We start from the raw sequence: 27,551 nt of genomic DNA, 5'->3' as shown, positions 1-27,551 counted from the left end.
TTACAGTGTTCACAACAAAACTTATCCAGAGCCATATTAATCTTATTTTTGATCTATATTAATATTGTCCCATTTACGTCGAGTTATTCCAAGTTGTTTCTTTCGTTATAGGCATGTAAGAGAGATTTATATCTTCTAATCCGCGTGTCTCTAAAACCAGAAAAGAATTAACGCAATTATTTCTAGACTGCAGTCTTCGCAATAATTGTGGCTTAACAAAGTCTGGTAAAAATGAAACAGAATTAAAATATTTATGTTTACGGGAGAGTCACTTATAAAACGATGAAGGTCTTAGCATTAACCACACAATGTCTTAAATTTGTTCAGAACTAACTCATAAAATACACGAAAACAATTATTAAGAACAAATTGTTAAAATTAACAACTTACATTTCCAGTTGAACTGTTATTATTATTATTTAGTATTATTTATTTTATTAAATTGAATTATATTAATTAGGTATCATATTTAGCCCATTTACTTGTGAAATATTATTCAATAAATGAATCGAATTATTATTAATATTGTACATTTATATATTTAAATTCATTTGTTTGTTTTACTTTTATTATTATTGAAATAAATAAATAAATTAATTTTTATATTTTATCCTGTACTCTGGTTTAGTGCTTGGCTGTTATTGGCCTTATTTGGCTGTAGTAAAGAACTTAAATAAATGAATTGAATTGAATTATTATTGAGATGATAAAGTTGCGTCATATTGTGATAAATATATATTTGTTTAAATCTTGTCAGTCTAATCACAATAAAATTCCTATTAAATATTAAAATATTACTATAATTAACATTTAAATATTTAAAATATATTAAATGATGTTCTCTGTATATTTTAAATATTTAAATGTTAATTATAGTAATATTTTAATATTTAATAGGAATTTTATTGTGATTAGACTGACAAGATTTAAATAAATATGAATTATTATTATTATTAAGAAAATTAGAAACGTGTAAGAGTCTCTTACTGCTCAAAAACACGACTGTTTCATTTGCACAGGGTAATAGAATATAAAATGTTTTGGAATTAAGTCATTTTAAGAATAAAGCCAAGAGAAAGTTATTGACAGTGTAAATACATTTTTGTAGACTGTCCCAAAACCACCTAATTTGAAAAAAAAATGTGTCCACAAGTTCCTATTTTGAATGATATAATACAATTTTCGGTATGGACGTGTCCAAGGAATAACAGACGACAGAAACGGTACCAGAAGTGATTTCACCAGGAGGACGGAATAGATGAAGACAGACAGACAGACAGATATAAGAAAGGAATCAGAGCTAAAAATAGAAGAAAACTATTTATATTCACATTTAAACATATTAAAACACGTAATTGTTTATAATTGATCTAGAAGTGGATAACTTTCTGATATTTAATGGACATTCTGACGAAGGATTGCATTTAGAATATTACATTTGAATTTATATCGATTATACACCTGAAGATGGTTCATTGAAAACCGAAACATGTCGTGAAAAAGATGATGCTCTAATTGTAAATCGAACATTTCGATAGAAAGATCATCATTTTAATATATTTTAAATATTTTAAATATTAAATGTTAATTGTAGTAATAATATTTTAATATTTTAATATTTAATAAAATATTTTATTGTGATTAGACGGTTAAAATTAAACAATTATAATTCATCACAATATGACGCAACATTATCATCTCATAAAACACGTAAGTTTCGAAAAGGGAGAATAGAAAACAGCACGGAAACCACCCCAGAGCTGTATTTATATTTCCGGTAGATGGCATTATGTGACGTTCTACCCAGTTGTGGAAATTGCTAATACATTTTACGTGAAATATCCGAGGGTCTGTGCGTTAACTGTTAACAAACACAGGGGTAGTACGAGTCTTTGAGAGTAAACCTGATAAATCTCAGTGACTATAAATTACGCACAAAATGTATAATGAAGAGGTTCTCTCGTAATTTTATAACAGCACAATTTTTGTGGGGAAAACACAACGGAACGGATTACTTACGAGACATAAAAGAATACAGAAAGTTAGTATAAGACTGCATCTTAGAGAATCTCTGTGTGGAGCTACAATTTAAATTCCTATTCATTTTGGGGTGCATCATTAAACACTGCGCCAATTTTTTTTTCTTTTATATATTGTACTATATCGCCAGAATACAAAGCGTCTTTGTTCTTAATCTTTAATAAACATTTCATAAGACATAGGAATAATATAACGCACATTATGTAGAAGAAATTCGAAATTTTTTAAGTCCCTTTGATTAAAAATTTTCTGGGATATTTTCCATTGTCTAAGAAATAATAAAATATAAAAACGACGTTTCGGAGATGGGGCTCTATTTATTCAGGTACCTACTCTGTTAGACCCAATAGATAGAGCTAATCCCTATCTCCGGAGAAAGTAAAAAGTGAAAGTAAGACATTTCTTTTTCTTCTTGTATGTCTGAAACATTAAATATTAAAGAAAAATAAAATCTATTCTTGTATTCGATTTCCTTTAAAATTTGATCAAATTAAAGAATAGACTAAATCCTGTGAGACGCCATTATAAAACTGTAGGAATCTACAGCAATTACGTTTGAATTTGTAGAAATCGGCTATCCGCGCTCTAAGAGACAAGCAACAGCTGTTAGGAGATACAACCCGGTGTTTATGCAATTTTCAGACACAAATTTTCAGACACAAATTTTCAGACAGGGAAACATAAGAAGCGAATCGAAAATGAGAAAATGCAATGCAAACACAAGGAACAAATCAGGGGTGGAGACAAATCACCCTATAGAAATACATCCGAATTGTAATGTGCAAAAGAGGAAAAGGGTTTGTGAAAGGGGTGGCGAATAAGGGTTGAAAAATAACAATGGACATCTAGGGTGGTCGCACGTGTTAGCGTTTAACAAGCCCAGAGGTTTGATGCAGTGCGTATGAATAAATTTTATTCTTAGTACGACGAGGAAGTAAATCATATTCGTCATAATAGATGATGGTTAGAACCCACCTACAGCTCATAATACAATATTACTTCTCGTCGTTAGCAGTGAACCACTGTCGTAGTGCTGGATTAACGTAGTCAGGGGTTTGACTGTAGACCTAATATCACAGTAATAAAACATTATTATTATTATTTTTTAGTGTTCTGTCTGACGACAGGTCCACATGAACAGGATCCTAACATCCTTTTCTCGGACTGGGACCTGTTCATATACGTTCTTGGCAGATGATCCAGAAGTGGTTTGCCATTGCCTTCTTCTGTGTGTGAATGGAGTAATTGTTGGGATGCCACGGAGGAAAACTCCGTGTTGCCTAGACCACGGCCTTGCCCAACACAAGTTATAAATTCGGGCACCGCCGGGAATCGAACCCGAGACCCCCAGGATTACAAGGCCAGCGTTCTAACCGCTAGACCACCTCATCTTATTATTATTTAGTGTTCTGTCTGACGACAGGTCCATATGAACAGGATCCTTCCATCCTTTTCTCGGACTGGGACCTGTTCATATACGTTCTTGGCAGATGATCCAGAAGTGGTTTGCCATTGCCTTCTTCTGTGTGTGAATGGAGTAATTGTTGGGATGCCACGGAGAAAAACTCCGTGTTGCCTAGACCACGGCCTTGCCCAACACAAGTTATAAATTCGGGCACCGCCGGGAATCGAACCCGAGACCCCCAGGATTACAAGGCCAGCGTTCTAACCGCTAGACCACCTCATCTTATTATTATTTAGTGTTCTGTCTGACGACAGGTCCATATGAACAGGATCCTTCCATCCTTTTCTCGGACTGGGACCTGTTCATATACGTTCTTGGCAGATGATCCAGAAGTGGTTTGCCATTGCCTTCTTCTGTGTGTGAATGGAGTAATTGTTGGGATGCCACGGAGGAAAACTCCGTGTTGCCTAGACCACGGCCTTGCCCAACACAAGTTATAAATTCGGGCACCGCCGGGAATCGAACCCGAGACCCCAGGATTACAAGGCCAGCGTTCTACACATTAAATTACCGGTTTATGAAAATCCACTCGAAGGTTCTCGAGTTATTATATGCGAAAGGCGAAAGAGACATGACCCGCTCTTGCAGGTTGGTTGCCTAGCATTCTGAACTAAGATTTGATACCTATGATGAATATATCTTACATAAAACCTATGTAAAAACCGAGGGTTTAGTCTAAACCTAAGATTATTTTCATTAAGGTTTATTTTACATCGACATTATGGTAGAAGCCCACTTATTAAGAAAAGTTAAAAAAATATACGTATAGCGAAGTAATTCCCGAACAAAGTGAGGACTTAGTTAATGCCAAGGAGTCAGTTAAAGCGGAAATAATAGCACATGAACAAAATTGCTTAATACGTAATAAATTTTACATGTAATTACAGTTTGTTTATAAAAAGTTTGTGCCTGAAGTGGGTGCTTTTGTTAGTGCGTTATGAAATCCGAATGTAGCAGCTGAAGGACAGCGTAATGCACACACGCGATAATTGAAATTTTGCGTTAATTGTCTTCCGGACTGATGCAAATCAGGGAGGTAGCAGGCGTCTTCCGGAGCACCTGTTTCGAGCTGCATTGTGCGATCAAACGGCAGAGACCGTGGGCTTTCAGACACGCGACCACCGCGCGTTAACTCAGTGACACGTAACAGAGTCGTGGTCGAGTGACTCTGTGACGGAGGTCCCGGGTTCAGATCTCAACCTGGAGACTGGCTACATTTACAAAGTTCGTGGTTTTCTTCAATCCATCCAAGTGAATACTGAGATACTGGGAACGACCCGTTCTTCAAGTGCCTGAGCACTGCGGGACCCAACTTTTCGTTGGCTTGATCGGTAGGACTCCTTAGATGAGGGATCGGCCCGTAGCAAGGCCTCTACCTGTACACAGGACAACATTCATGGCTTGAGTGGGATTCGAACCCACGGTCCCAGCGACCAAGCGGCCACTGAGGACCTTCGAATACTGGGATAGTACCTTCAAACTCACTTCCTTCTGGATTACGTCTAATTCATCCCTCGCAGTAAACATTAAATTATATAGCAGCATTAAAATTATTTAATTTCAATATAAATTTTTATATAAAGAATAAAATTATAATTACGTTATTGACATTACTACGCAAGGTATCGTTGTTTGTTCGTGGGTTATTTAACGACGCTACATCGAATTATTTGATTATTTGGTGTCGAAGAAGATTAGAATATGATAGTGTAGGTAAATTTGAAAATATGATGACGAATCTTCGCGTCGGAGTGATAAACAGTCGTGCTTCGTATTCTGGTGGTTAGAATTAATCCTTTCCCGAGACTACGTACCCTGACTGATTGTCTCTAGATCGTTTCTCTATCCCCATGCCAAATAGTGCCTTCAGTAAGCCACGACTGTTTCCTTCCATATCCCTTCCAATTCATTACATTTGACATCATGACTAACTGGTTAGCAATCTTATTTTGTATTCAGGTTGTGACTAGGTTACCAGATAAACTGACTCAGATTTTTCGTGGTCTTCCTCAGTCTCTCTACGCAAATGCTCAAATTATATTTAAAACCTTTGTATAAATCAAGGAACAGACTACACCAAATCAGAGATTATGCTAGTTAATAAAACCCTGAATTTTAATAAATGGCGTTCGAGGACACATTAAGATGAAGTTAAATTTGACACAAGCAAGACACCAACAAATTCGCAAAAGAGAATCCTAATGATAATATTCACAGAATCGCAACTTTTTATTTTCTCTGATTTCGAAATTTGATTCCTTGATATGAAGAATGGGCAGATTTTAATTGAAGATGTGTGTTAAAGCAATTATTTTGACTACAGGGTGAGAGAAGACTGACAAATTTAAAAACAAAATAGGATTTTCATAATGTATAACTTACCCTAATGCTGCAATGATGAATGAATTACGTATTATAAGATGGGTGTAACGTGTAGCAAGCATGATATACGTACAAAATAGTTGCATAATTCTATACTATAAACCTGAATCTCAAGAGATAAGACCGTTTGGAGAACTAAGCATAGATGAAATGATAAAATAAAGAAATTATTTTAGAGCAATTTAATAAGATGATATAATTGCGTCATATTGTGAAATTTAATTAATTATTCGATTTTTGTCCGTCTAATCACAATTCATATTTAAAAATTTACAATTAAGATAATTAAAATATCATTTGATGTTCCTCATCGAACAATCGATTTACAATTGGAACATCTTTTTACAACATGTTTCGGTTTCTATATAAACCATCTTCAGGTGTAAAAGTTAAAATTATAAACTTAAATCTTAATTACAATTTCTGATATGCAACTTTTTGGTGATGTTCACTTCCAGATTCATTTTTATATTGGAGTGAATGTTGTAAAAAGATGTTCCAATTGTAAATCGATTGTTCGATGAGGAACATAAAATGATATTTTAATTATCTTAATTGTAAATTTTAAATATGAATTGTGATTAGACGGACAAAAAACGAATAATTAAGCAATTTAATATCAAGGTGTGAACTGGATCGAATTGCTTTGAAGCAAGAGTCAAAATATAATGTGGAGAAAGTTAAATTTTAATAGAAACAATTACTTTTTGGCCAATAGCATAATTATTAACTGTTGAAGGAAGACAGTATAAACGTTAAATACTGTTGGTTGATGACAAATTAGGAAGTCAACTGATTAATTGCTCATAAATACGCTATTAAATAATTAATAAATTCTCAGTCTTGATTACTCTCTGATGTATCCATTTGCTCTGTGCTGTTACTCTGATATTAACACTTCGTCATTTCTAAGCAAACCTTCGTGTTTGTTTTTAAAGGTGCAGGCTACAACAGGACACCAGATTGAACACAGACCATAAAGTGACCGTCTGAATATTGACCACGACAGACAGACTGGCAGCTGTTCATGTCACTGACTCATGAACGCGGACAGTAGCCATCAGAGGCGAAACTCCCCCTGCAATCTCTAGAATGGACACGAATGGTTAATTACCAGTCATCCCATTAATACAGCAAGAAATCAAATCTGCTTCCTAATTACCGGAACATTAGATGTGTTAGAAGCCAGCAGCTGGACAAGCCGACTTCATTTCATGGTGTTGACACGCGTACCCACAACGAAGAGACTCTTTATACGAGGTGCGATCGGAAAGTTTCTAGACTGCGCGTATAAAAACCCGTACACTTATCTCAGATATTAAATTCATCCATCACCCTCGAAGTAGTTCCCCTGGGAGTGAACACAACGATCCCAGCGCCGCTGCCAAGCCTGGAAGCATCCCTGGAAATCTTTCTTTGTCAGCCTGTCAAGCACCATCTGCGATTCTGCCTGAATCTCTTCTATCGTCTCAAATCTCCTTCCCTTTAGCTGAATTTTCATCTTTGGGAAGAGGAAACCTTAGAAAGGAAGTTGGGGTCGGTTCTTGCAAGATCTTTGAGCTCCTGACAAACGAGAAGTCAAGTCGATTCTGCTTCTGGTCCTCAGACAGGAGCCTTGGCGTCGCATGTGGAGTTCTTCCTTTAGAATCAGCTGACAGGTCCCACAGCCTATCCCAACAATGTCGCACAAGTCGTTGATGGTACGACGTCGATCTTCGTAACATTTTCGGGCGTTGTGCTCGAAGATGGTCGTCCAGAACGCTCGTCATCATCGACAGAGGTTCGGCCATTTTTAAAACGTGAATGCCACACAAAAGTTTGTGCACGACCCATTGCGGACTCCCCAAATGCTTGCTTTAGCATTTCATAGGTTTCCGTAGCCGTTTTGGCGAGTCTTTGGCAAAATTTGATGCACACGCCATTCCGAAATCGCAGGAGGGTCGGTGTAATGCACTACCAAGACGCCCGTAACTAAGAAACAAATGCTAATTCGATGATGCCGGCTGGCACACTGATTCACTATGAATGTAGGCCGCACCCCCTAGCGGCAGAATCTCGTACTACATCCGGTTCGCCCTCTATTGACACAGTTGGAAACTTTCCGATCGCACCTCGTATAGTTTATTTATCTTTTATTTCGAGACAATTGAGTCAGAACTTGCTACTTGAAACGTGTTTCTTAAACTAAAAATCAATTAAATATTCACATTAGCAGTTTAATAGACTACAAAGTGGTTATCATCCGGAATTAATTTACGAGGCAATGCTAATAATAAACTACTTACGTCTGACAATTTTCATAGAAAAACACAGAAAATATTACGTATATATTACGTCTAATTACAGTAATTCTTATTAAATATTAAAATATTACAATAATTAACATTTAAAATATTTAAAATATTAAATGATGTTCTTTATCGAAATATTCGATTTACATTAGACCATCATTTTTTTCATGTTTCACGACATGTTTCAGTTCCTAAAAGAACCATCCTCAGGTGTATATAATTATATAAAGCTTCAAAACGATAAATAATTCAAATACAATTTTCATACATTATGCTAGCGTACATTTTTATCAGATTTTTACCAGATATCAAACGATGTACGCTAGCATAATGTATGAAAATTGTATTTGAATTATTTATCGTTTTGAAGTTTTATATAATTATATACACATGAGGATGGTTCTTTTACGAACTGAAACATGAAAAAATGATGGTCTAATGTAAATCGAATATTTCGATAAAGAACATCATTTAATATTTTAAATGTCAATTATTGTAATATTTTAATATTTAATAAGACTTTATTGTGATTAGACGGACAAGATTTAAATAATATATATTTATTATATCACAATATGACGCAACTTTACCATCTTAATATATTTATTGTATTGCAGTTACAAGCAAGACTCGAGATTCTTAACTATGATTCTTACTGTCATTAAAATACAATATATTATACGCTGATAACTAATAAAAGCACACATATTATACGTTTGTACATTTTCACAAAGGTTTTTAGACGAGAATTCCATCTTTTCAGAATCAGAGCTCTTTTATCATTCATTATTCATCCCCTCTGACATTTCCCCAAGCATTTTTGGAACGTAATAACAGCCGATAAGTTTCATTCATATGGCTGCCACCGATTTATATCAGGAAGTTGTCATTCTGTATTCGACCAGAACAGAACACAGAGTCTGAGATAAGCAAAACCAGTCTCGTCAACACAACAAAAGACTATGCTTCCCTGAGATGAACACAATAGGATAAGCCTAAGTATTTCCTAAATGGTAGCAGGGAGATTTCCACCCCCTTACATAGCGGATGTTGTAATAGTGATCTGTATCTCCGAATGCATTCATTCGTGACGCAGACGAAAGCAAGAGTTCACTTCTACTTATGAGTACATAATTACAAAAAGATTCTTGCGGTCGACAGAGTAACACTATGATTACCTCACAGAGATGAATGGTCAGCGGTGACTGAGGAAAATCTAAACATGTTCAAGACTAATTAAGCTGAGTATTGAGCATCATGTTCCAGCCGTTTTAACCCACGGTTTATATTGAACAAGAGTTTGGGTGAACTCCAGGGTCAGTACTGACATACTGGCGACGCGAAAAATCCCTGTTATTTTCTGGAATGAAATCTCCGTCAATGACCAATCACTCTGTTGAAAGAGTTGCGAGAGGTCATTTAGCACAGTGGTATTCAAACATTTTTTGTTCGAGTACCCCCAGATATAATTTCTCTTCAACTTTGTACCCCCAAAGTCGTTGGTGTATAATTCAAGTTATACATAGTATATAATCTACATCTAAAATAAATTAAATAAATTACATTACTGATTATTAAGTGTTTATCATAAAAAATTTTTTTTTAAATTCAACGTACCCCCTAAGATATCTTCGCGTACCCCAGGTTGAATACCACTGATTTAGCCAGCAAAGAGACACATTTTAACTTTTTTTCCTCTTTTGTCAATGGTTGTTAAATCATGAACGTATTCATGTTTTATAAATTCGAAATAATGATAATTTGACTTAGTGCCATGCAATCGTATTAAAAGCATCAATTTAATATTAATGTGTAGTGTGGCTTGTGCAGTGACCAACTGGTCGTTAAAGTAACGATGACTGCACGTCATGACGACGCAAAATCCCATCAAATCGTCTGAATGTTACATGAACTGCTACTATGAATTGGTGATTTGCAGACGTACATGGAAAGACTATAGTTCCTCGATAGAACAAATAAATGAAGTCTGTTTCTGCTGTCATGCAGATACTACGCTCATTAAGCTCAATGTCCATAGTCCGCGCTTTTATCAGGTCTGTACCGAAAGGTGTGTCTCGTTAAACCCACTGTGACATTAATGCTCGTATACCATTTGAGATTTGAAGCTGTCATGAAGACGAAAATATCGATGTTAACCCTTTGGATTTAACGCCGTGTGAACTTGTAGGTAGGAAGGAATACGTTAGTTTATTAAAATTAATTATTTGGTTATTCCGTCAAATCACAATGTATTTAAAATAAGATAATTAAAATATCATTCTGTGTTCCATATCGAATAATCGATTTACAATTCGATATGGAACACAGAATGATATTTTAATTATTTTAATTATCTTATTTTAAATACATTTTGATTTGACGGAATAACCAAATAATTTAATTTTAATTTAATAAATCACAATATGACGCAACTACACTATCTTACGTTAGTTTATGTTCAACCTTGAGGATGGAAGCAGTATGTTCCAAAACTTTGGACTCTACAACGTATAATGTAAGAGGAAAATAAATAACACTACAAAATGAGTTTCTGAAATATTTATGGTGTAATTAGTTTGGGAAGAACACGATAAAACGATTAAACAAAAACAGAAAAGTATTGTTGGAAAGTTTCAAGAGACAACACAAGAGTTCATTATAGGATGATATTAAAATGGATCTGATAATGAAGTTGTGAAACAGTTGACTACGATGCCCTAGGACAGGCTCTAATTGGGAACTTGTGAGTGAGCTGATAAACCTTTGGGTTTCTTAAATGTGGCCTAGTGTAACAGCTGTCAACTGGACACTGAATGCTACAAGGTGGACTTAGATGACGTAAGCCTGGGATAGCCAACACGTGCATTCCGAAGGCAGCTTTTAGCTCATTTTCCTCTCTTAAGAAAAAAAAGTAGGCTTTAGGATCGTCATTTTCGGTCAATTAATCAAATTTTATTAAATTTCGTATGAAAACGTAACAAACTTTTTAAGTTTGCACTTTTGGCAATAAAAATATGAATTAAGTTTATAGTTTAAATGCGTCATGTTTGTGTTTTATAATTAAAATATATAATATAATTCAGGTCTATACACAAACTTTACTTACAGATGTTAAAATTTAAAATTTAAAATTGAAATATAAAGTAGTTTTAAAGGAAAAACCTGAAGATGATGCTACGCATCGAAACATGTAGTAATGAAGGCGCAGTATTGTAACATCGTAGTAACGATGAATAGCGCAAATTTTAAATTTTAAATTTTAACATCTGTAAGTAAAGTTTGTGTATAGACCTGAATTATATTATATATTTTAGAAATATGAATATTAAAAGTACAGTGAATTCCGGTTAATTGGGACACATCGGGATTAGAACACTTTGGCAGAATTAAGAGGCTGTTCCAATTATGCGAAGTTTCTCGTAAAGAGTTAAAAAGTTTTGTTCTTTAAAGATTTGTCCCAAATAAACCGCTGTTCCGATTAATCGATGGCCAATTAAGCGCAATATTACTTTCATCTTTTTCAAAATTGAATTTAGAAATTTTCTCTGGCGATAAAATGACTACATTTACATATTTCAAAAGGATCAACCCTGAGTCTGAGCGCGACGTGTAGCCTACAACTCGTCATTCTTAACCTCGCCATTAGGACAGGCGATTGGTAGCATTTGCGCCTCAAATATCTTTAGCAGGCAGGACGGAAATCCTGCAGCCACCACAACTTTCTTAAACATTACCCGTTTATATCTGTGTCTGTCTGTAATATTTTATAACGTAACATTTCAAAAATGAAAAAAATTAATTTCTTTAAGCGTAGTTCAGTCTTGTCTACCAGGAGAAATTTTGGCTTTCCTTTTCCCTGGAGAAACTAATGCAAAGCTGATAAGCTTCCGAATATACACCCTGTAATTTATTGTAAAGGATCTTCTCGTTGAAATGCTTTCAAATGGTAGTCTAATGGAAATATCTGATCTCATAATATTTTACTATCTCCAGATGAAAATTCCTTTCAAGTAATCTATTAGAGCTTCATGCCTTTAAATTAAATTTTGTAGAAATGTAATATTTAATACAATAAAATTATACAAAAATTCGATGTTCAGCTTGATATATTTCGGATGTTTCTTAATTCTCTCACTCTGTTAACACTTTTCAGTACGCAACTATATCCTTCTTTGCAATTCTATTTCACTTGTCTTTCACTGAGGACCTACAATTTATGAAACGTTTCTTCGTATGTCTAAAGGCAACATGGTACTTTATGACAGTCTTACAAGAAATCACAGCTTAACACAATCACGCAGTATATTTGCTAATTATGAACATTATGAAAACCTGAATAAACAAATGAATCGATAAACACAGCACAGTTAAAATAACCTCTCGTTTAAAGCACGCCATGATTCTTCACTTCAAAGAGAGTAATATAACTTATAACCACTTTAAAGTTGACACCATATACAAAGTTACAGGGCTGTAGAACTTAAAAAATTCTCATCGCAATATAGTACTAGTCAGCAAGCTAAAAGCTGCTACTTAATGAAAGATTTCATGTGCCACTGGATTTAAATCTTTGTAAAATAATCATTTTTACTACAATAACATCGTTATTAAAAAAATACGTCCCAGAGCGCCTTATCTCTCTCCTTCCCACATTACACGTCTGGATCTTGGGATGCATATACAGTCAGGAGTTTTAAACGTTAAATCTACTTACGTCTTAACGAAAAGCCATTCATATTTAAAAGAATAATACTTTAAATAATTTTAAATACAATTAAGCTGTTTTATACACTTGTGTCGCTTTATTACGGAGATTTATGGAATAATATTGTAAGATTATTTTTATCTTAATTATGTCGTTATTGCAATTGGAACTGAATTTATGGCATGCGTAATTTTAAATTTTATTTGACAAGTGCTCAGTCTTATCACGGTATATACGAACGCTAACAAAACTGTAACACCTATGTTTGCTCAACCTCGCTATATAATTACGTGCACCCACCGGAACTCAATTTAAGTGTAGCTGAATCAATAAATAGAAGCTTATAGGTAGCGAGTATATTTTATATTTCTCCTGCCCTTTTCCTTCGATAATTAAAATATCCCCTTGTATATTTAGCTGTTAACCTACATATTACAATAATGTAACCAGAAAAAAAATGTGACATGTTTTAGAGAACTATTTTGCCCTTTTAACAAATACGAAAAGAAAAATGTTAACGCTTGGTGGTACGACTAAATATTGACTTTGTACTTGTGAGTTTCATTTTCCGAATCCCTTATCGACCTGATAAGGGATTTACTGGGAAGGGCTTATAATAACTACTTGGATATATTACCACATTTAAGAGCAAATTATTTTTAGGGACACCTGTGTTGAATTAAACTCTTCAAGTTCCTGAAAAAATTAAATGTATTGCCTGATTGTTATGTTAGAGGTTGCACGTGTTTTACCAAGGTAATATTTACAGATTAAACATAAAAAAAAATCCCTACTGAATATAAGGTTACTATAAATACGGAAGCAGAAGGATTAAATATCATCTACTTGAAAAATATGTCACCCATAAATCACACACGAACAATATGTTACAAATAATCCAGTTACATTGGGGTATAAAAACTCATGTTTAAAGTTTAAATTATTTACTTGTGAAGACACATAACCTATAATGCTAATATTCAGTATCGTGTTCAAATGTCCCACTACTGGTCTGCATTCTGACCAATTTGAATCCAGCCAATATCCTCCATCTTTAAGATCCATTTTGGTATTATTCTTATATCAATGCATAATCTCTCAATTGTCGAAATATTTTCATCAAACGCCTTCAACCTCTCTTCTTATCCTTGGTTGAAATACCACACCCAATTACAAAAACATGTAAAATTATTTTAGGTACGAGATCCAAATATGATAGATTCTGAATCGATTTGTAGTAAGCGTTCATTAATTTAATTTGCTTTGAACTTTTTAAGTTACTGCAAATTTTATTTGCTCTGTAATTCCAAACTATATAATCTTTTATACGTTTTCAAAGGATTTATCAGCCCTCCTTATAACATGATTTGTCTCAAATTATCTAACGTTATGTCTTCTCCGTGTTATGTTTACATAAACCCCCTTATTTGTGAATAGCATAATTTGTGTTTTTCCCGATATAAAGACAGCAAAACATGGAAGGGACCAGTCATTACATGCACAAACCTTTTCTAGAATGCCATTTTATCATAAGGGACACTACACTTCGCCGCTGTGAACACAGAATTTATCAACGCATCATTAATTAAATTCTTAAAAAAATGATATCCTACTGGCGTCCCACGTTCGTGTAATTCAAAGATACAGAACCTACATTTCCAAGAAAGTTACTAATAAAGTTTAAAGTACGTATTCCTTTTATCACATTAAACTACGTAATGAACACAACGGATTTTAAAATCCTGTTGTTTACATTCAAATACCGGATGTACACAAACAGAACCAGTCCCAAGAGAGTTGAAGGAGATTTGTGCAGAGAAAGTACTTATTTCACAATAGAATCGATTATAAACAAACCAAACGAATTCACTTTTTGAGATAAATGAATTATTAAGTTTTGTGGACTCACGTGGTTCTGAAAATGGCCGAGACAATAGAATCTGAGCCAGGATATCTCAGTAGATACAGGGACTTGGTTCGATCCCTGCCAGCGGCGTAGATTGTCCGTTCACCTCAACGTCCAGACTAGTTCTGGGACACACTCAGTGTTACCCAGGCCTCGTTCGTCAGGCTGTTAAACTGCCAGGTCATGAACTTTATACCACTGACCTACATCTGGAGACGAGATTAGTAATGCAAGGAATTACACCTCTGTTATTCCATACTCTGTCTCTTCGCAGTGCTTAAGCCTATGAATCCTAAGCTCGTCTACATAATATTTGAACATTCAGTACCTACCGCGAAGAAAACACAACACTTCTTCACTACGAAGATCACGTGATTAAAGTATTTAATGAAACAATCTTTTTTTAAACTGAAAATCATACGAAACACAATTTTTTTAAAAAATGTATTGTAGCGACTTTTAAAAATAATTGGTACATATAGTTACCACTCCGCTTTGAAGGGTTAATTAAGCACCAGAAACAACTCGGATTTTTACTTTACTAGAGATATTGGTTAAGTTTTCTTGTATATATTCAGATTAAAATAACTTTGGACACTTTTCGAGAACGATAACACATAATTAAATATCAAGAATTCGGAGTAATACAAATAAAGAAGATCTTTATAAATTACACTCGTACCAACTTACGGTCTCTTATTAGTGTGCTGAAATACGACAGCAAAATTTTAATTTGCTAATTCAAACTCAATATATAAACGTTAGAGTCACGTGGTTTGCATTTCTGCGTCGTATACGAAATCAAATATTATCTAGGACACATTTTGGCTGTTTATGATTGTGATTCTTCCCAGTTCCTTGAAAAAAAAATTCCGGGACAGTCAGAAAATTGGACGATGGAAACTTCTCTCCACATATTTTTCAAGTTCCTGAAGATCAAACAATTCGGTGCTATAAAATATGATTCTAAATTAAATACATAAATAAACAATTGTATTATACTAATAAAATCAATCCAAAAATATTTCTATAACACATGGTAGCTACGACATTTCGTACCAGAAATTGGAGGCATCATAGTGCTCAAAATACAATCAGAAAATTTTATATACATCTGGGAAGATTTTATAAACATTAAGATATTTCTAGCAAAGATCAGAAGATATTGGGAATTAAAATTAGAGATATGACAAGTTACGAGCGTATTTGTTTATAATATTTTAACACAAGAGAGTCTTAATGTTTACGAGAGTTGAGAAAATATTCTACGTTAGTTTTAATACATAACCCTGTGACGCAATGAATTCCTGGTAAACATTGTTACCATGTTTCACCAACAAATGTGTTACGAATTTTTGTTTTTAGGAACTGATGTTTCTATTTTGAGAATAGAACACGATGGTCATATTATTAGTCTAATATTAAGATCCATCCTGCTTAATCTAAGCAGTTTAAAGCTTCGTTAATTTTATGTATCAGGACATAACTTTCCTTCTTAAGCTGGCTGTACCATTAGAAAAAAAGTTTGGCTGTACCAGAAAGTATTGTTGTTTGAGGGGTGACGGAGGGAGAAGGCTAAGTGCAGTCGCACTTGTTACACGCGACGTGAGCTACCCTGAAAGACCATCTGTCACGTCGTGGACTTGGTACCAGCAAAAATCTAACCACTTGGACCAAACACAAACACTTGTATTATTGAAAAGTTTCTATAAACAAAATTTCGTGAGTGGCCACATGGTCAATATATATTTTTTACATTTGTACACCAAATGATGGATTAGCTTAGCGTATTTAATATATTAAAGGCGGTTTGATCATTCCTTTTATGGACTGTTGATACAAAAACGATTTCAACTTTTCAATCGTGGTAGTTAGTGTACGAATCAGTAATGATCTCTCCTAAAAATCCGGATTTCTACCCAAAAAAGTAGACTGAAGAAATCTGAAAGTTAGAATAATTTATAGTGTTGCATATCGCATCGATTGTCAACGAGTTATTTGATTGTAACACAATATTTATACACTAAAAAACACTAATGTCACTTCATGTTTTGATTTTGGTAGCGATAAAATCAATTTATAAAAAAGTGTTCTGTTCATTAATGAGACATTTATTATTCAAATACTGTAAACATCAACATATCAGACTGAAGTCCGAAATTGATATCTCTTTTATATCTACCACCAAATAACAAATTTAAATTATTATATAAATTATGCATCTACATAACGGAATATTTACAAAATATTTAATAAGATTTTTGAAAATTGTCTCCGATAGTTTAAATACATACCTGAGTCTTGGGAAGACGATAATTCCTGAAACGCTTATAAATTCCAGGCATTTGTATTATTATTATCACTTGAATCAAATTCCAAAGCTCGCCTCGCGATTTGGTTCTTAGCCAATAAACTACGCCCTCCAAACGGAACAACAGGTAGAAGTCGCGAGGTGTGAGATCCGGCGATCGGGAGGCCACAACATCAGTCCGTTACGTCTCGAACCAATCTGGATAACGAGAGTTCAAAAACTTCTTTACATCGCTAGTAAAATGGAAATATTTTATGGCTTTGCTAATCGCACATTCTTCAATAGTTTAGATAATTCTTCCCATTAAGAAGCAAACGGGAGATCCTATGAGCAATTGGCCAATTATTTCCAGAGATTATTGACAGAGTGACATATCCCTACGTATCTGTTCGATATATCGTCACTGTGCAACGTTGTTATATCTCGTTAACAAAGCGGTTCTGACCTCACATTCTTTTAGCATTTCAGTTTGATTTTTGGAACAAAGAATCACCCTGTATATTTTATATATTCACTTTTCCTTCATTTTGATATTTCAAATAGTTAATTGTTAATTAAGTTATTTTCCTCGTCAACTTCAGACGATAATGACGTATCGCAATCACATGGCTGACGAGATCGTACTGTATTTTATCCTGGTTTTTAATTATCTTTCATCCCCTCTGAAAATGTCTTAGTGTTTCTTGTTCCCTTACCAATCATAAATCAATACACGATATGAATGCGAGAGAGTTGGTTATATGAGCGAAGTCAAGTTTTGGTTCGCCGGCCATCTGTCCTTTGCATTCATGCTGAGCGCCCATCTAGAGCAAATGCCCCTCCCACATCGACACTCCAACAGTTCATTGCGATCTTCAGTACCGCGGTATAGACCGGTCTTCAGCATTTCACAGTCGGATTTCTCGATCGCTCAAACAGGGCACGGTCAATCAGTGACGAAGCTTCGACGCTCATCCTTGTTTGGTCGTCGTATAAGAAAATATTCACGTTAATACATGACTCCAATTCACGGTTTGCTATTCCTTACTTCAGTTCTGTTAAATTAACACAGAATATGAGGTTTATACGACAATGCTTAATTACCTGACTCACTATCGAGTGTCGTACAGTTTTGCTGAACACCAACAATATGGAGGAACTTACAGCCTCCATCTTCAGGGCTAAATATGAGGCAATATTTTTATTCCGAAAATCACAAGGCAAAATCTAACAAAATATTTTACTCGAATTATTAGTTCTGTGTACAAAGGCATTTTCAATTAGTTTGGAAGAAGGAATATTTGGACTTAATGTCTTTGAAGTGTGGGGCACATCGAAATAATATTTTAAAATTCAGAATTCAGGCCGTACCGCGAAGAAAACAACTTTTCATCGGTATAAAGACCAATTTGTTAACGCTGTTTACACTAAAAATCATATGAAACCTACAAAATGTACTTTTATCGATTGTTAAAGTAGGTGGTACGTCTAATTACCACTGGGCTTTAATGGGTTGGTAAATTGACAGAATTATGAACCGATGAAAGATCGAGATGGACATGAATGTAGCATGCAAGTAAGTGAGATTTCTACAGTAAAAGTTTTAAGGAAAGGACCACTTGAATTATCTAGGCATCTTAAAAGAGACAGGGTACAGAAGTCTGAATTCGATTCAAGGAGCATATGGCAGAATACAGTGGCAATCTCCTTTTACCATGGTTACGACGGGCTTTCGGATTCCACAAAATATGGTTAATTATCTCGACCATATGAATAACTATTAGCTTCTGAAAAAGATCTCTGCTGCACGGATTAGTTAATTAGCTTGTCAGTTACTTGCTTAGACACCCTGTATAGGTTTGACACAAAGAAATTTATATAAATGGCCCCGAACTTTACGGTGATCAAGTGGTTAGCATTCCTGCTTCATATTCGAGATGTCCCTGGTTCAAATTCCAGCCCGTATACTGACAAAACTGTCTGTAATGGTCGCTTTCCTCCGTAACTCCAGGCAAGTTCTCAAACAGAACTTACATTAGGCCACGACCACTTCCTTACACGTCCGTTCAAATGTAATTATGAGACTATAACACGTAATACATAGTCGATTCTGGCCTGGAATCGAAGCCAGCCCCCTCCAAACAAAACACTCGTATCAAGAATTTGAACTTTACATCCAAGTAGTGAATAATTATACTTTATATTTATTATGTTTTAATGAGGACTACATTGTTTTTGTCATAACTAGATTTATAATAAATATAAACACAACATTATAGACGTTTCATGGCCGCCTATAAGCTGTGAAAACGCTGTCCTCTCGTATATTTTATCCGGCCCAACACATTTCTTGAAATGCACAAGATATGCTGCCCCAAACGTACAAATTTTAAAATTTTTTGTATGTTTCAAATAGGTATTTTTGTATCATTACAGTTAAATTAAGCGAAAATATGTTACAGGTACATGAATTACCGTTTTAATACAGAAAATTATTACGAGATGCTCTGCTCATTTGTTTGACATCATAAGTTCTATTGTCGATTAAACTCAACAGGCATATAATCTAATAATTCGTCAGCTTAATTCTGGTTTAGTGTTATTCTTGGTTAGTCTCTTAGGGGTGTTTTAAAACTATTACACTGGATTACTACATATCAATAACATCTGAGGTTTATTTATTTATTTAGTGTTCTGTCTGACGACAGGTCCATATGAACAGGATCCTTCCATCCTTTTCTCGGACTGGGACCTGTTCATATACGTTCTTGGCAGATGATCCAGAAGTGGTTTGCCATTGCCTTCTTCTGTGTGTGAATGGAGTAATTGTTGGGATGCCACGGAGGAAAACTCCGTGTTGCCTAGACCACGGCCTTGCCCAACACAAGTTATAAATTCGGGCACCGCCGGGAATCGAACCCGAGACCCCAGGATTACAAGGCCAGCGTTCTAACTGCTAGATCACCGTGGCTATTTCTGAATAATTTATTTATTTATATTTATTTAGTGTTCTGTCTGACGACAGGTCCATATGAACAGGATCCTTCCATCCTTTTCTCGGACTGGGACCTGTTCATATACGTTCTTGGCAGATGATCCAGAAGTGGTTTGCCATTGCCTTCTTCTGTGTGTGAATGGAGTAATTGTTGGGATGCCACGGAGGAAAACTCCGTGTTGCCTAGACCACGGCCTTGCCCAACACAAGTTATAAATTCGGGCACCGCCGGGAATCGAACCCGAGACCCCAGGATTACAAGGCCAGCGTTCTAACCGCTAGACCACCGTGGCTATAATTCGTTTTAGGTCCAGAATTATTTGAACCAGATTTTACCAACGTATATTTAGTACTCGTACGGCCCATTGTAAAGAGAATGATGGGTGTTCCAGCTCTTTGGATCTCTCTCCCCACCCATTTTCCAATCCCCTAAACAGCTCTTATACTAACAGACACCTGACACCATTTTCGTGCGATGGGGACGCGAGTTTTTAAGGCACATACATCGTAATGCTCCCACAGCGCGTGCGCGATGCCACAACCAGTCAGAAGCATTGTGATGTCACAATGTGGGCGGGATCAAGCTAGTTGTCATGGTGATGAATTGAATGAACGAGATAACCTTGTTTATGTATACGTCGGATATAAGCAGGCAAGGATTTCCGTTCACGTGCCACTAATCATGTGACGTGCGTTGGTGTAAAGTCGATATATAACCGGTGTGTGCAGACAACGATTTAACTATTTGGTCGATATAAATCGATTTAACATACGTCTTTCGTAATACATTTTCCAGTAGAGCATTTCGAAATTCATTCTAATGACTACTTTAGTTGTGAAGTTGTGAAGAGTTTTATACGAAATATTTTTTTAATTTCAACATTTTATGTGCCCAAATAACAAACAACACGAGTCTCGAGACGTTTTGTTGTGGGAAAAGTGCATCTTCCAAAAAAATACGTCTTCTGCAATTACTAACCTGGTAAGTTATTAGCTAAAATATTTAATTACCCTACTAATAATGTTCTTTGTGTTTTGATTAATCGCATGAATGCCTTAATAAACTTCAGTTAACGTATATTATTCCTGTAGAACGTCAAACATACGTTTATATTCTGTATACGAAATAAATTTTGTATGTTAAAAACAGGGAAATAATCCCAAAAACTCAAAATTTGTTGCATGTGTAATATTTAATAAGCAGAAGATAGTAAAGTTGCGTCATATTGTGATATAATAAGTATATATTAAATCTTGTCCGTCTAATCACAATAAATTCTTATTAAATATTAAAATATTATAATAATTAACATTTAAAATATTTAAAATATTAAATGATGAAAAATGATGGTCTAATGTAAATAGAATATTTCGATAAAGAACATAATTTAATATTTTAAATATTTTAAAATGTTAATTATTGTAATATTTTAATATTTAATAAGAATTTATTGTGATTAGACGGACAAGATTTAATATATACTTAATAAGCAGAGTACCATAATCATTTATAAATGCTGAAACGTCGGTCTTTTAAATTTATAATTAGCGTTCAATTTTTTAAGAACTTACCAAACTGTGAAATTATGTCATTACAGGACGTTTATATCGTAGGTATATTAATAAATTATTTTTAATCGTGACACCCAGAAGCTTGTATTAAATATATTTACACTTATATTTCCTAAGTCTGTGTCAATTCGATTTAATAAGTGTTTAAGTGTGAAACCAAACGAGGTTATAGATTGGATTTCATTTTCAAATTATAAAAAATATATCTTGGAAACTGGCAAAAGGATTAAAATACCGCCTCATTAATTATTTGGCTTGGCTTCATATATTTAAAAGTGTATTTCTATACAGTTCATACACTTTATTAAAATTCCTTGGAATTGGTAACTTTATTTCTAAACAGAGTTTTGCAGATTTTTTCGTGTATATACTGAGGCACGTAACTGACAATACAGTGATATTTCTGATTTCTATTCACAAAGAGATCATAAAAATGGTAACAGATCCACGATTGTAAAACGAAATAATACTTTCAAAGCTAAATTTCTCTTTTAGTTATAAAAATAAAATCTCATAGCTTTATAATTAAGACTAAAAACGTAATATATCTCAAATAACTAAACAGGAAACAATTATAAATACAAATAATTAGATAATTATTATACGATAAAGTTGACATGCAACCAGTAAAACCTAACACAATGCTGTATTCCACTGTAATGTATGGAATACAGATGGAATATATTATTTAAATCTTGTCCGTCTAATCACAATAAAGTCTTATTAAATATTAAAATATTACAATAATTAACATTTAAAATATTTAAAATATTAAATGATGTTCTTTATCGAAATATTCGATTTACATTAGACCATTTCGATAAAGAACAACATTTAATATTTTAAATATTTTAAATGTTAATTATTGTAATATTTTAATATTTAATAAGACTTTATTGTGATTAGACGGACAAGATTTAAATAATATATTTATTATATCACAATATGAAGCAACTTTACCATCTTATTACAGATGGAATATTAATTACTTTAATTAATAAAAATATTTACATATCTAAGCAACAGTATTTAAAATGAGTTACGAGAAATAAATGATCTGAATTTCAGTGTTTTTGTTAATATGACCAGGCAATGGTGGAATTGATAACAAGAAAGAAGGAAGGCAAAACAGACGTAAGTCTCTTCATTCCTTGTGCAAAGCGTTTCATCGTGTTCCTGTTTCAGTCATGCCGGCCAACAAATTCATGATCGGTGTCGATTCCATTTACCACGAAGCCAGCAGCCCTGATTCTGGATACGACATGGAGATGTCACTACTTGGATTGAAGATGGAACGAGAGGACCAGGAAAACGTCGACGAAGATACAGACGAGGAGGACGACGACTGCGAAGAAAGTTTCGGAGACAGAAGGGAAGTCGAGAGAGCGAAAGATACGAAAACTGAAGGCGAAGTATCAAATATGGCGAAACAAAGACACGGAAACCGGAAACATGATGGTCACATCGGCAATGGTTCTGGAAACAGAAAAAAGCGATACAGCAGGGCGAGGTCCTCCAGAGCAAGGAGCCCAACTCAGGTAGGGTGCTCTCGCTGTTCAGAATCTGCATTTAAAGACGCTGATAGTAACTCAGAAGATCCGGCGACCTGCCGATGCATGCTGGGTAGACCTCGAATGTTTGAAAGAATATTTACCACATAAAAAGTAATTAATAAAAATAAATTATTAAATCCAAATTTGGTCAAGATTGATTTCTTGTTGTCAACATAAAAGATACGATATCGAATAGCAAAAATTTAAATAAAATTCGATACCCAAAGATTAAGCAAGCACAAATCTTGTCAAATTCTCGCTAATGACTTGATTTTATAAAGAGTGATACAGGGTGATTCAAAAGTCGTTGTTCAAACGCGCCCTAGAATCTCACGTCACTTGTTTGTGTCACGTGATTTTGCGTGTGTCACGTGACTGAGTGACCATGACCTCTACCTTCAATCAACCAGCTGTGACGAGTTATAACCTTACGTTCACGACGAAAAATAAATTTGAATTCTTACTAGTACACATTGGCTTCTGAAATACTTTGTATATGAAACAGTGAATATTCTTGGGACTGTTTCCAAAGCTAAATGTTCTTTTCGCGTGTTATTGAAGACAGCCAGACCAGACTGAGATATTCACGGACTGTACCACTGTCGCTATAATAAGTGGTGCCTTTCGTTAGAGAATAAAGCCAGTCCAAGGCGGTAGATAAGACTTTGACGACGTCTAAACATCTCTTTAATGCATGCAGATAAACGATGTATAAGCATTGGATTTCTTAGTATCAGAGCTATGATTCCTGTCGAGCTGTTTGTGTTCGAAAGATTAAGACCAATTTCAACACCATTAAAGTGAAACAGAATGTGAAGTGTAAACGATGAAGTCACTACACATAAAGAATGCTTGATAAGGAGACAAATGAATATGCATATGTCAGTGGTGGATTGCTGAATGCATCAAAATAATTTTGAAAAATAGAATTTTCCTACTAGGAAGATGGGATATTTGTTTCTAACTTTATCAGATATAAAATACTTCTATTATATAATTAAATATGTCAACTACACATCCGATGGTATTCCTTCACGATATGATATATGCCAAAACACTTGGTGTTGAATCCTGGCTTCTTTTACTATTACAAGGTTCACAAAGTCTTATCAGGAAAACTAGGATAGAACTTATGCAAAGAAGAAGGCTTGAACGATATGATGATACAGTTTGCCAGCCTCAGTTTGACTCCAGATCACGTAAAAATTCATAAAATAAGTGGCGGACTCAGTCCGACAGAGACCGGAAAGGGTTAAACCCCTGAGCCCATAGAAACTATTCCCTCTCTACTCCTTTGCCTAATTTTTCGGTAAATATTAAAAATTTTACGTTGTCATTTGCATTAATGTGCCTAAATAATGAAGTGTTGTACCTGATTACTTCAGAAGGAAAATACATTTACATTTCCTCATTCCAGTCTTATTTTTAAGGATCTCGCTGGGATGCCTTAATAGCGATATTTCATTTGCTTGTAACCTCCCAAGTTCCTCTCTGAGGTTTTCCGCGCTCCACTCACCTCTATTAACATTTCTTTTTCTTATGTACTCAGTGGGCATCTTATGAAGCGAGTAAGTAATAGTCAATTCTGTAAGAAGGCAAACTTGATTTTCATCGTCATTTTTAGAAACAATGATTCAATCTAGTTGCAAGATAATGCAATAGAACAGACATTTTTGAGTACTCTTTAATGTAAATGTATAATTTTTTAAATCAGATGTGGAATTTTTTGAAGTGCGGAATCTCTCCCTTAATTTCTTAAGGCATCTCTCCTTATCTTCAGGGAGATACCCAATGACCAACATGGCGGCCACATCGTGTGAAGTCAAGACCAACAACGCTGTAAACCTCTAATGTATCTTGATTTAATAATTACTTCGACTAGAACTAATAAAGACACATTTTATGAACAGTAGAAATAACTTTGAGCATAAAATTATCAAACTCACAGCATGAAATCAGTTGCGCCGTGTAGTCTGACAGAATTTTACCGACGTTTCAGAGGTCCATTCCATGAATTCATCGCCCTGATGATGGAGGCAGTATGACCTTTGAAACTTTGGTAAACATCGACCAGACTACACAGCGCAACAACCCAGAAGACAGAAATCTTCATACTCTGATGACGGAGGCAGTATGACCTCTGAAACGTTGGTAAACATCGACCAGACTACACAGCGCAACAACCCAGAAGACAGAAATCTTCATACTCACCGCTGTGAAAACCTCAAATCTTACCCAAAATCATCTGTTGATTTAAAGAAATTATCGTCCCATCCGAATTCATGTACCACTCCCATTAAATTAAATTTAAATTTCGTTATTCAGATTAAAGCTAAAATAAGTCGACTTATTACAGGTGTTACGTCTTAAGAAACATCGTCGAATGAAAGCCAATGATAGAGAGCGAAACAGGATGCACATGTTGAACGAGGCCTTGGATCGACTGCGGTGTGTCCTACCAACATTCCCAGAAGACACAAAACTCACCAAGATCGAAACACTGAGGTTTGCCCACAACTACATCTGGGCTCTCAGCCAAACAGTTCACATGATCCAGCAAGATTCAAGTTCTCCAAACTCTACATCTGCGTCGTCATCAGGAAATGGAGTGACGCTTAACGTCGGGAGTGTCACTGTTAGCATTGGAGGAGACCATGGGAACATGATCACGTCGACAACTGGCAGCTGTGCCGTGGCCCACCAGAGACGAGTCACCAGTGCAGGACAACATCAAGACAGTAGCAACTCTCGCTGCTCAGATTGGAACATCGACCAAGATTCGAACTGTTACTCTGTTTTCAGTGGGAGTGACCAAAGTGTGGATTTCATTCCTCAGCGCGAAGACCAATGCAATCTACACCACGCGCCTTACCACGAAAACCATTCTGCAATGACAGCCATATATGAGTGCCTATGAACACCATCTGACGAGACTGTAACATGTATTACATTTTATATAGTATACTTCGTCTCTGGACAATTTTGAATAATTTTAAATAATTGTGATATAATCTGTCATAATTACATCGTAATTATATCGGACAGAAAATTTATAAAAAAAAATAAAACTGAAGTTAATTCTTGATTTTATGAACTGCATAGAAGATTTAGATAGTAAATTACATTTCTCCAAATTATAAACAATTAGCTTACTGAACAAATACATTTTTTTCTGTCTGTCCATTAAAATGTGTATTATATGTATTATTTAATTTTGGTTTTGAAAATCAACGCTGCTGATGTGTTTTTTTTAAAAAATTATGAGTTTAAGATCTGCCAGTCACATCTTTCCCTCTTCAACTTCGTTAGGGTTTACTATTCTTTCAATATAAAAATAATCTTGCAGTTGCCAATGGCGATTTCACAGACTTTTCAGGAAGAAGAATCTAATTCAGTGTCCGGTTGTGACATATGGAATGGACATAGTTACTCTCGAATAATTTCTTACGAAGGCATACAGTTACCAACAATACTCTGACACGCTGGTAATAAGTTCAAGACTTATAATCCAGAATACCACAACTGACAGTTTCTGTACCTTAAAAACATTAAATCTTAGATAATTTCTTAATCTTTCCAAAATATATGGTCTGTTAATAAGGTAGTATATTTGCGTCATATTATGAATTAGGTTAATATTTTAATATTTTCCGTCAAATCACAATTTTAATAAGATAATAAAATATAAAATATTTAAAATATCATTTCACGTTCCGCATCGAATGATCGATTTATAAAGAGACGTTCCAATTTGTAAATCGATCATTCGATGCGGAACGTGAAATGATATTTTAAATATTTTATATTTTATTATCTTATTAAAATTGTGATTTGACGGAAAATATTAAAATATTAATATGGTCTGTTAAGTTAAAATGTTGTTATTATGTAAGTACTGCTAAAAAAATAAAAGTCTAACTGGTAATCTCAGACGTTATTGAAATATTCTGTCTCAGTCGTGAACAGATAACTTTAGGACACATTGAAATCAATTAGAGTATCAGGAACTGTCTTGCGTATAGAGTTTAAAAATATAAAAAGTAAAATGTAATTCGTCCGTCACACTTTCTTAAAGTTTCTATTCCCAGGCAAATAAAATGCCATTTGTAGGATTTCTTCGCAAACATGTTAATCTACCATAAATTTCGTACATGTGCTATAATTCAGATAGTAAGTTTTACTGGGAATTTTATTATTTGTTATATATTTGGGGGATGAATTCTGAGAGTTCAAAGTACAAGACTTTACACTTTAAGTTGTCTTGCCAGATCCAACAAAACCTTAAGTCTTTAAATTAAACGATATTTTGAGCGATACATATGAATAAGTTCCAGTACTGATAGATTTTGAAC

General features: G+C 34.6%; 2 protein-coding genes across 4 annotated transcripts in view; one reads left to right on the top strand and one right to left on the bottom strand.

The window, feature by feature from the left end:
- Positions 1-27,551, bottom strand: part of Cad74A (cadherin 74A) — a 145,307-nt gene that overhangs the window by 31,325 nt on the left and 86,431 nt on the right. Inside the window, exon 1 of one of the 3 annotated variants that reach the window (XM_022080046.2) lies at positions 14,793-14,920. The exons of the other annotated variants lie outside the window; for them this stretch is intronic. The gene's annotated coding sequence lies outside the window, so the exon portion shown is untranslated. Of the gene's footprint in view, positions 1-14,792; positions 14,921-27,551 lie in introns of those variants that run through there. 3 annotated transcript variants of the gene reach the window in all.
- tap (Basic helix-loop-helix neural transcription factor tap) lies at positions 20,773-26,291 on the top strand. Its single transcript, XM_022080051.2, has 3 exons — positions 20,773-21,056; positions 22,832-23,184; positions 25,556-26,291. Exons 2-3 carry the CDS (start codon positions 22,834-22,836, stop codon positions 26,114-26,116), a joined length of 912 nt encoding a protein of 303 aa, XP_021935743.1. The 5' UTR covers positions 20,773-21,056; positions 22,832-22,833; the 3' UTR covers positions 26,117-26,291.

This window comes from Zootermopsis nevadensis, unplaced genomic scaffold (assembly GCF_977971745.1).
Source record: "Zootermopsis nevadensis isolate Lab colony 2312 unplaced genomic scaffold, Znev_1.0 Znev_ptg000011l, whole genome shotgun sequence".
Classification (NCBI taxonomy): domain Eukaryota; kingdom Metazoa; phylum Arthropoda; class Insecta; order Blattodea; family Termopsidae; genus Zootermopsis; species Zootermopsis nevadensis.
The sequence above is the reverse complement of the archived record's forward strand: the minus strand, read 5'-3'. Positions and strand labels throughout refer to the sequence as shown.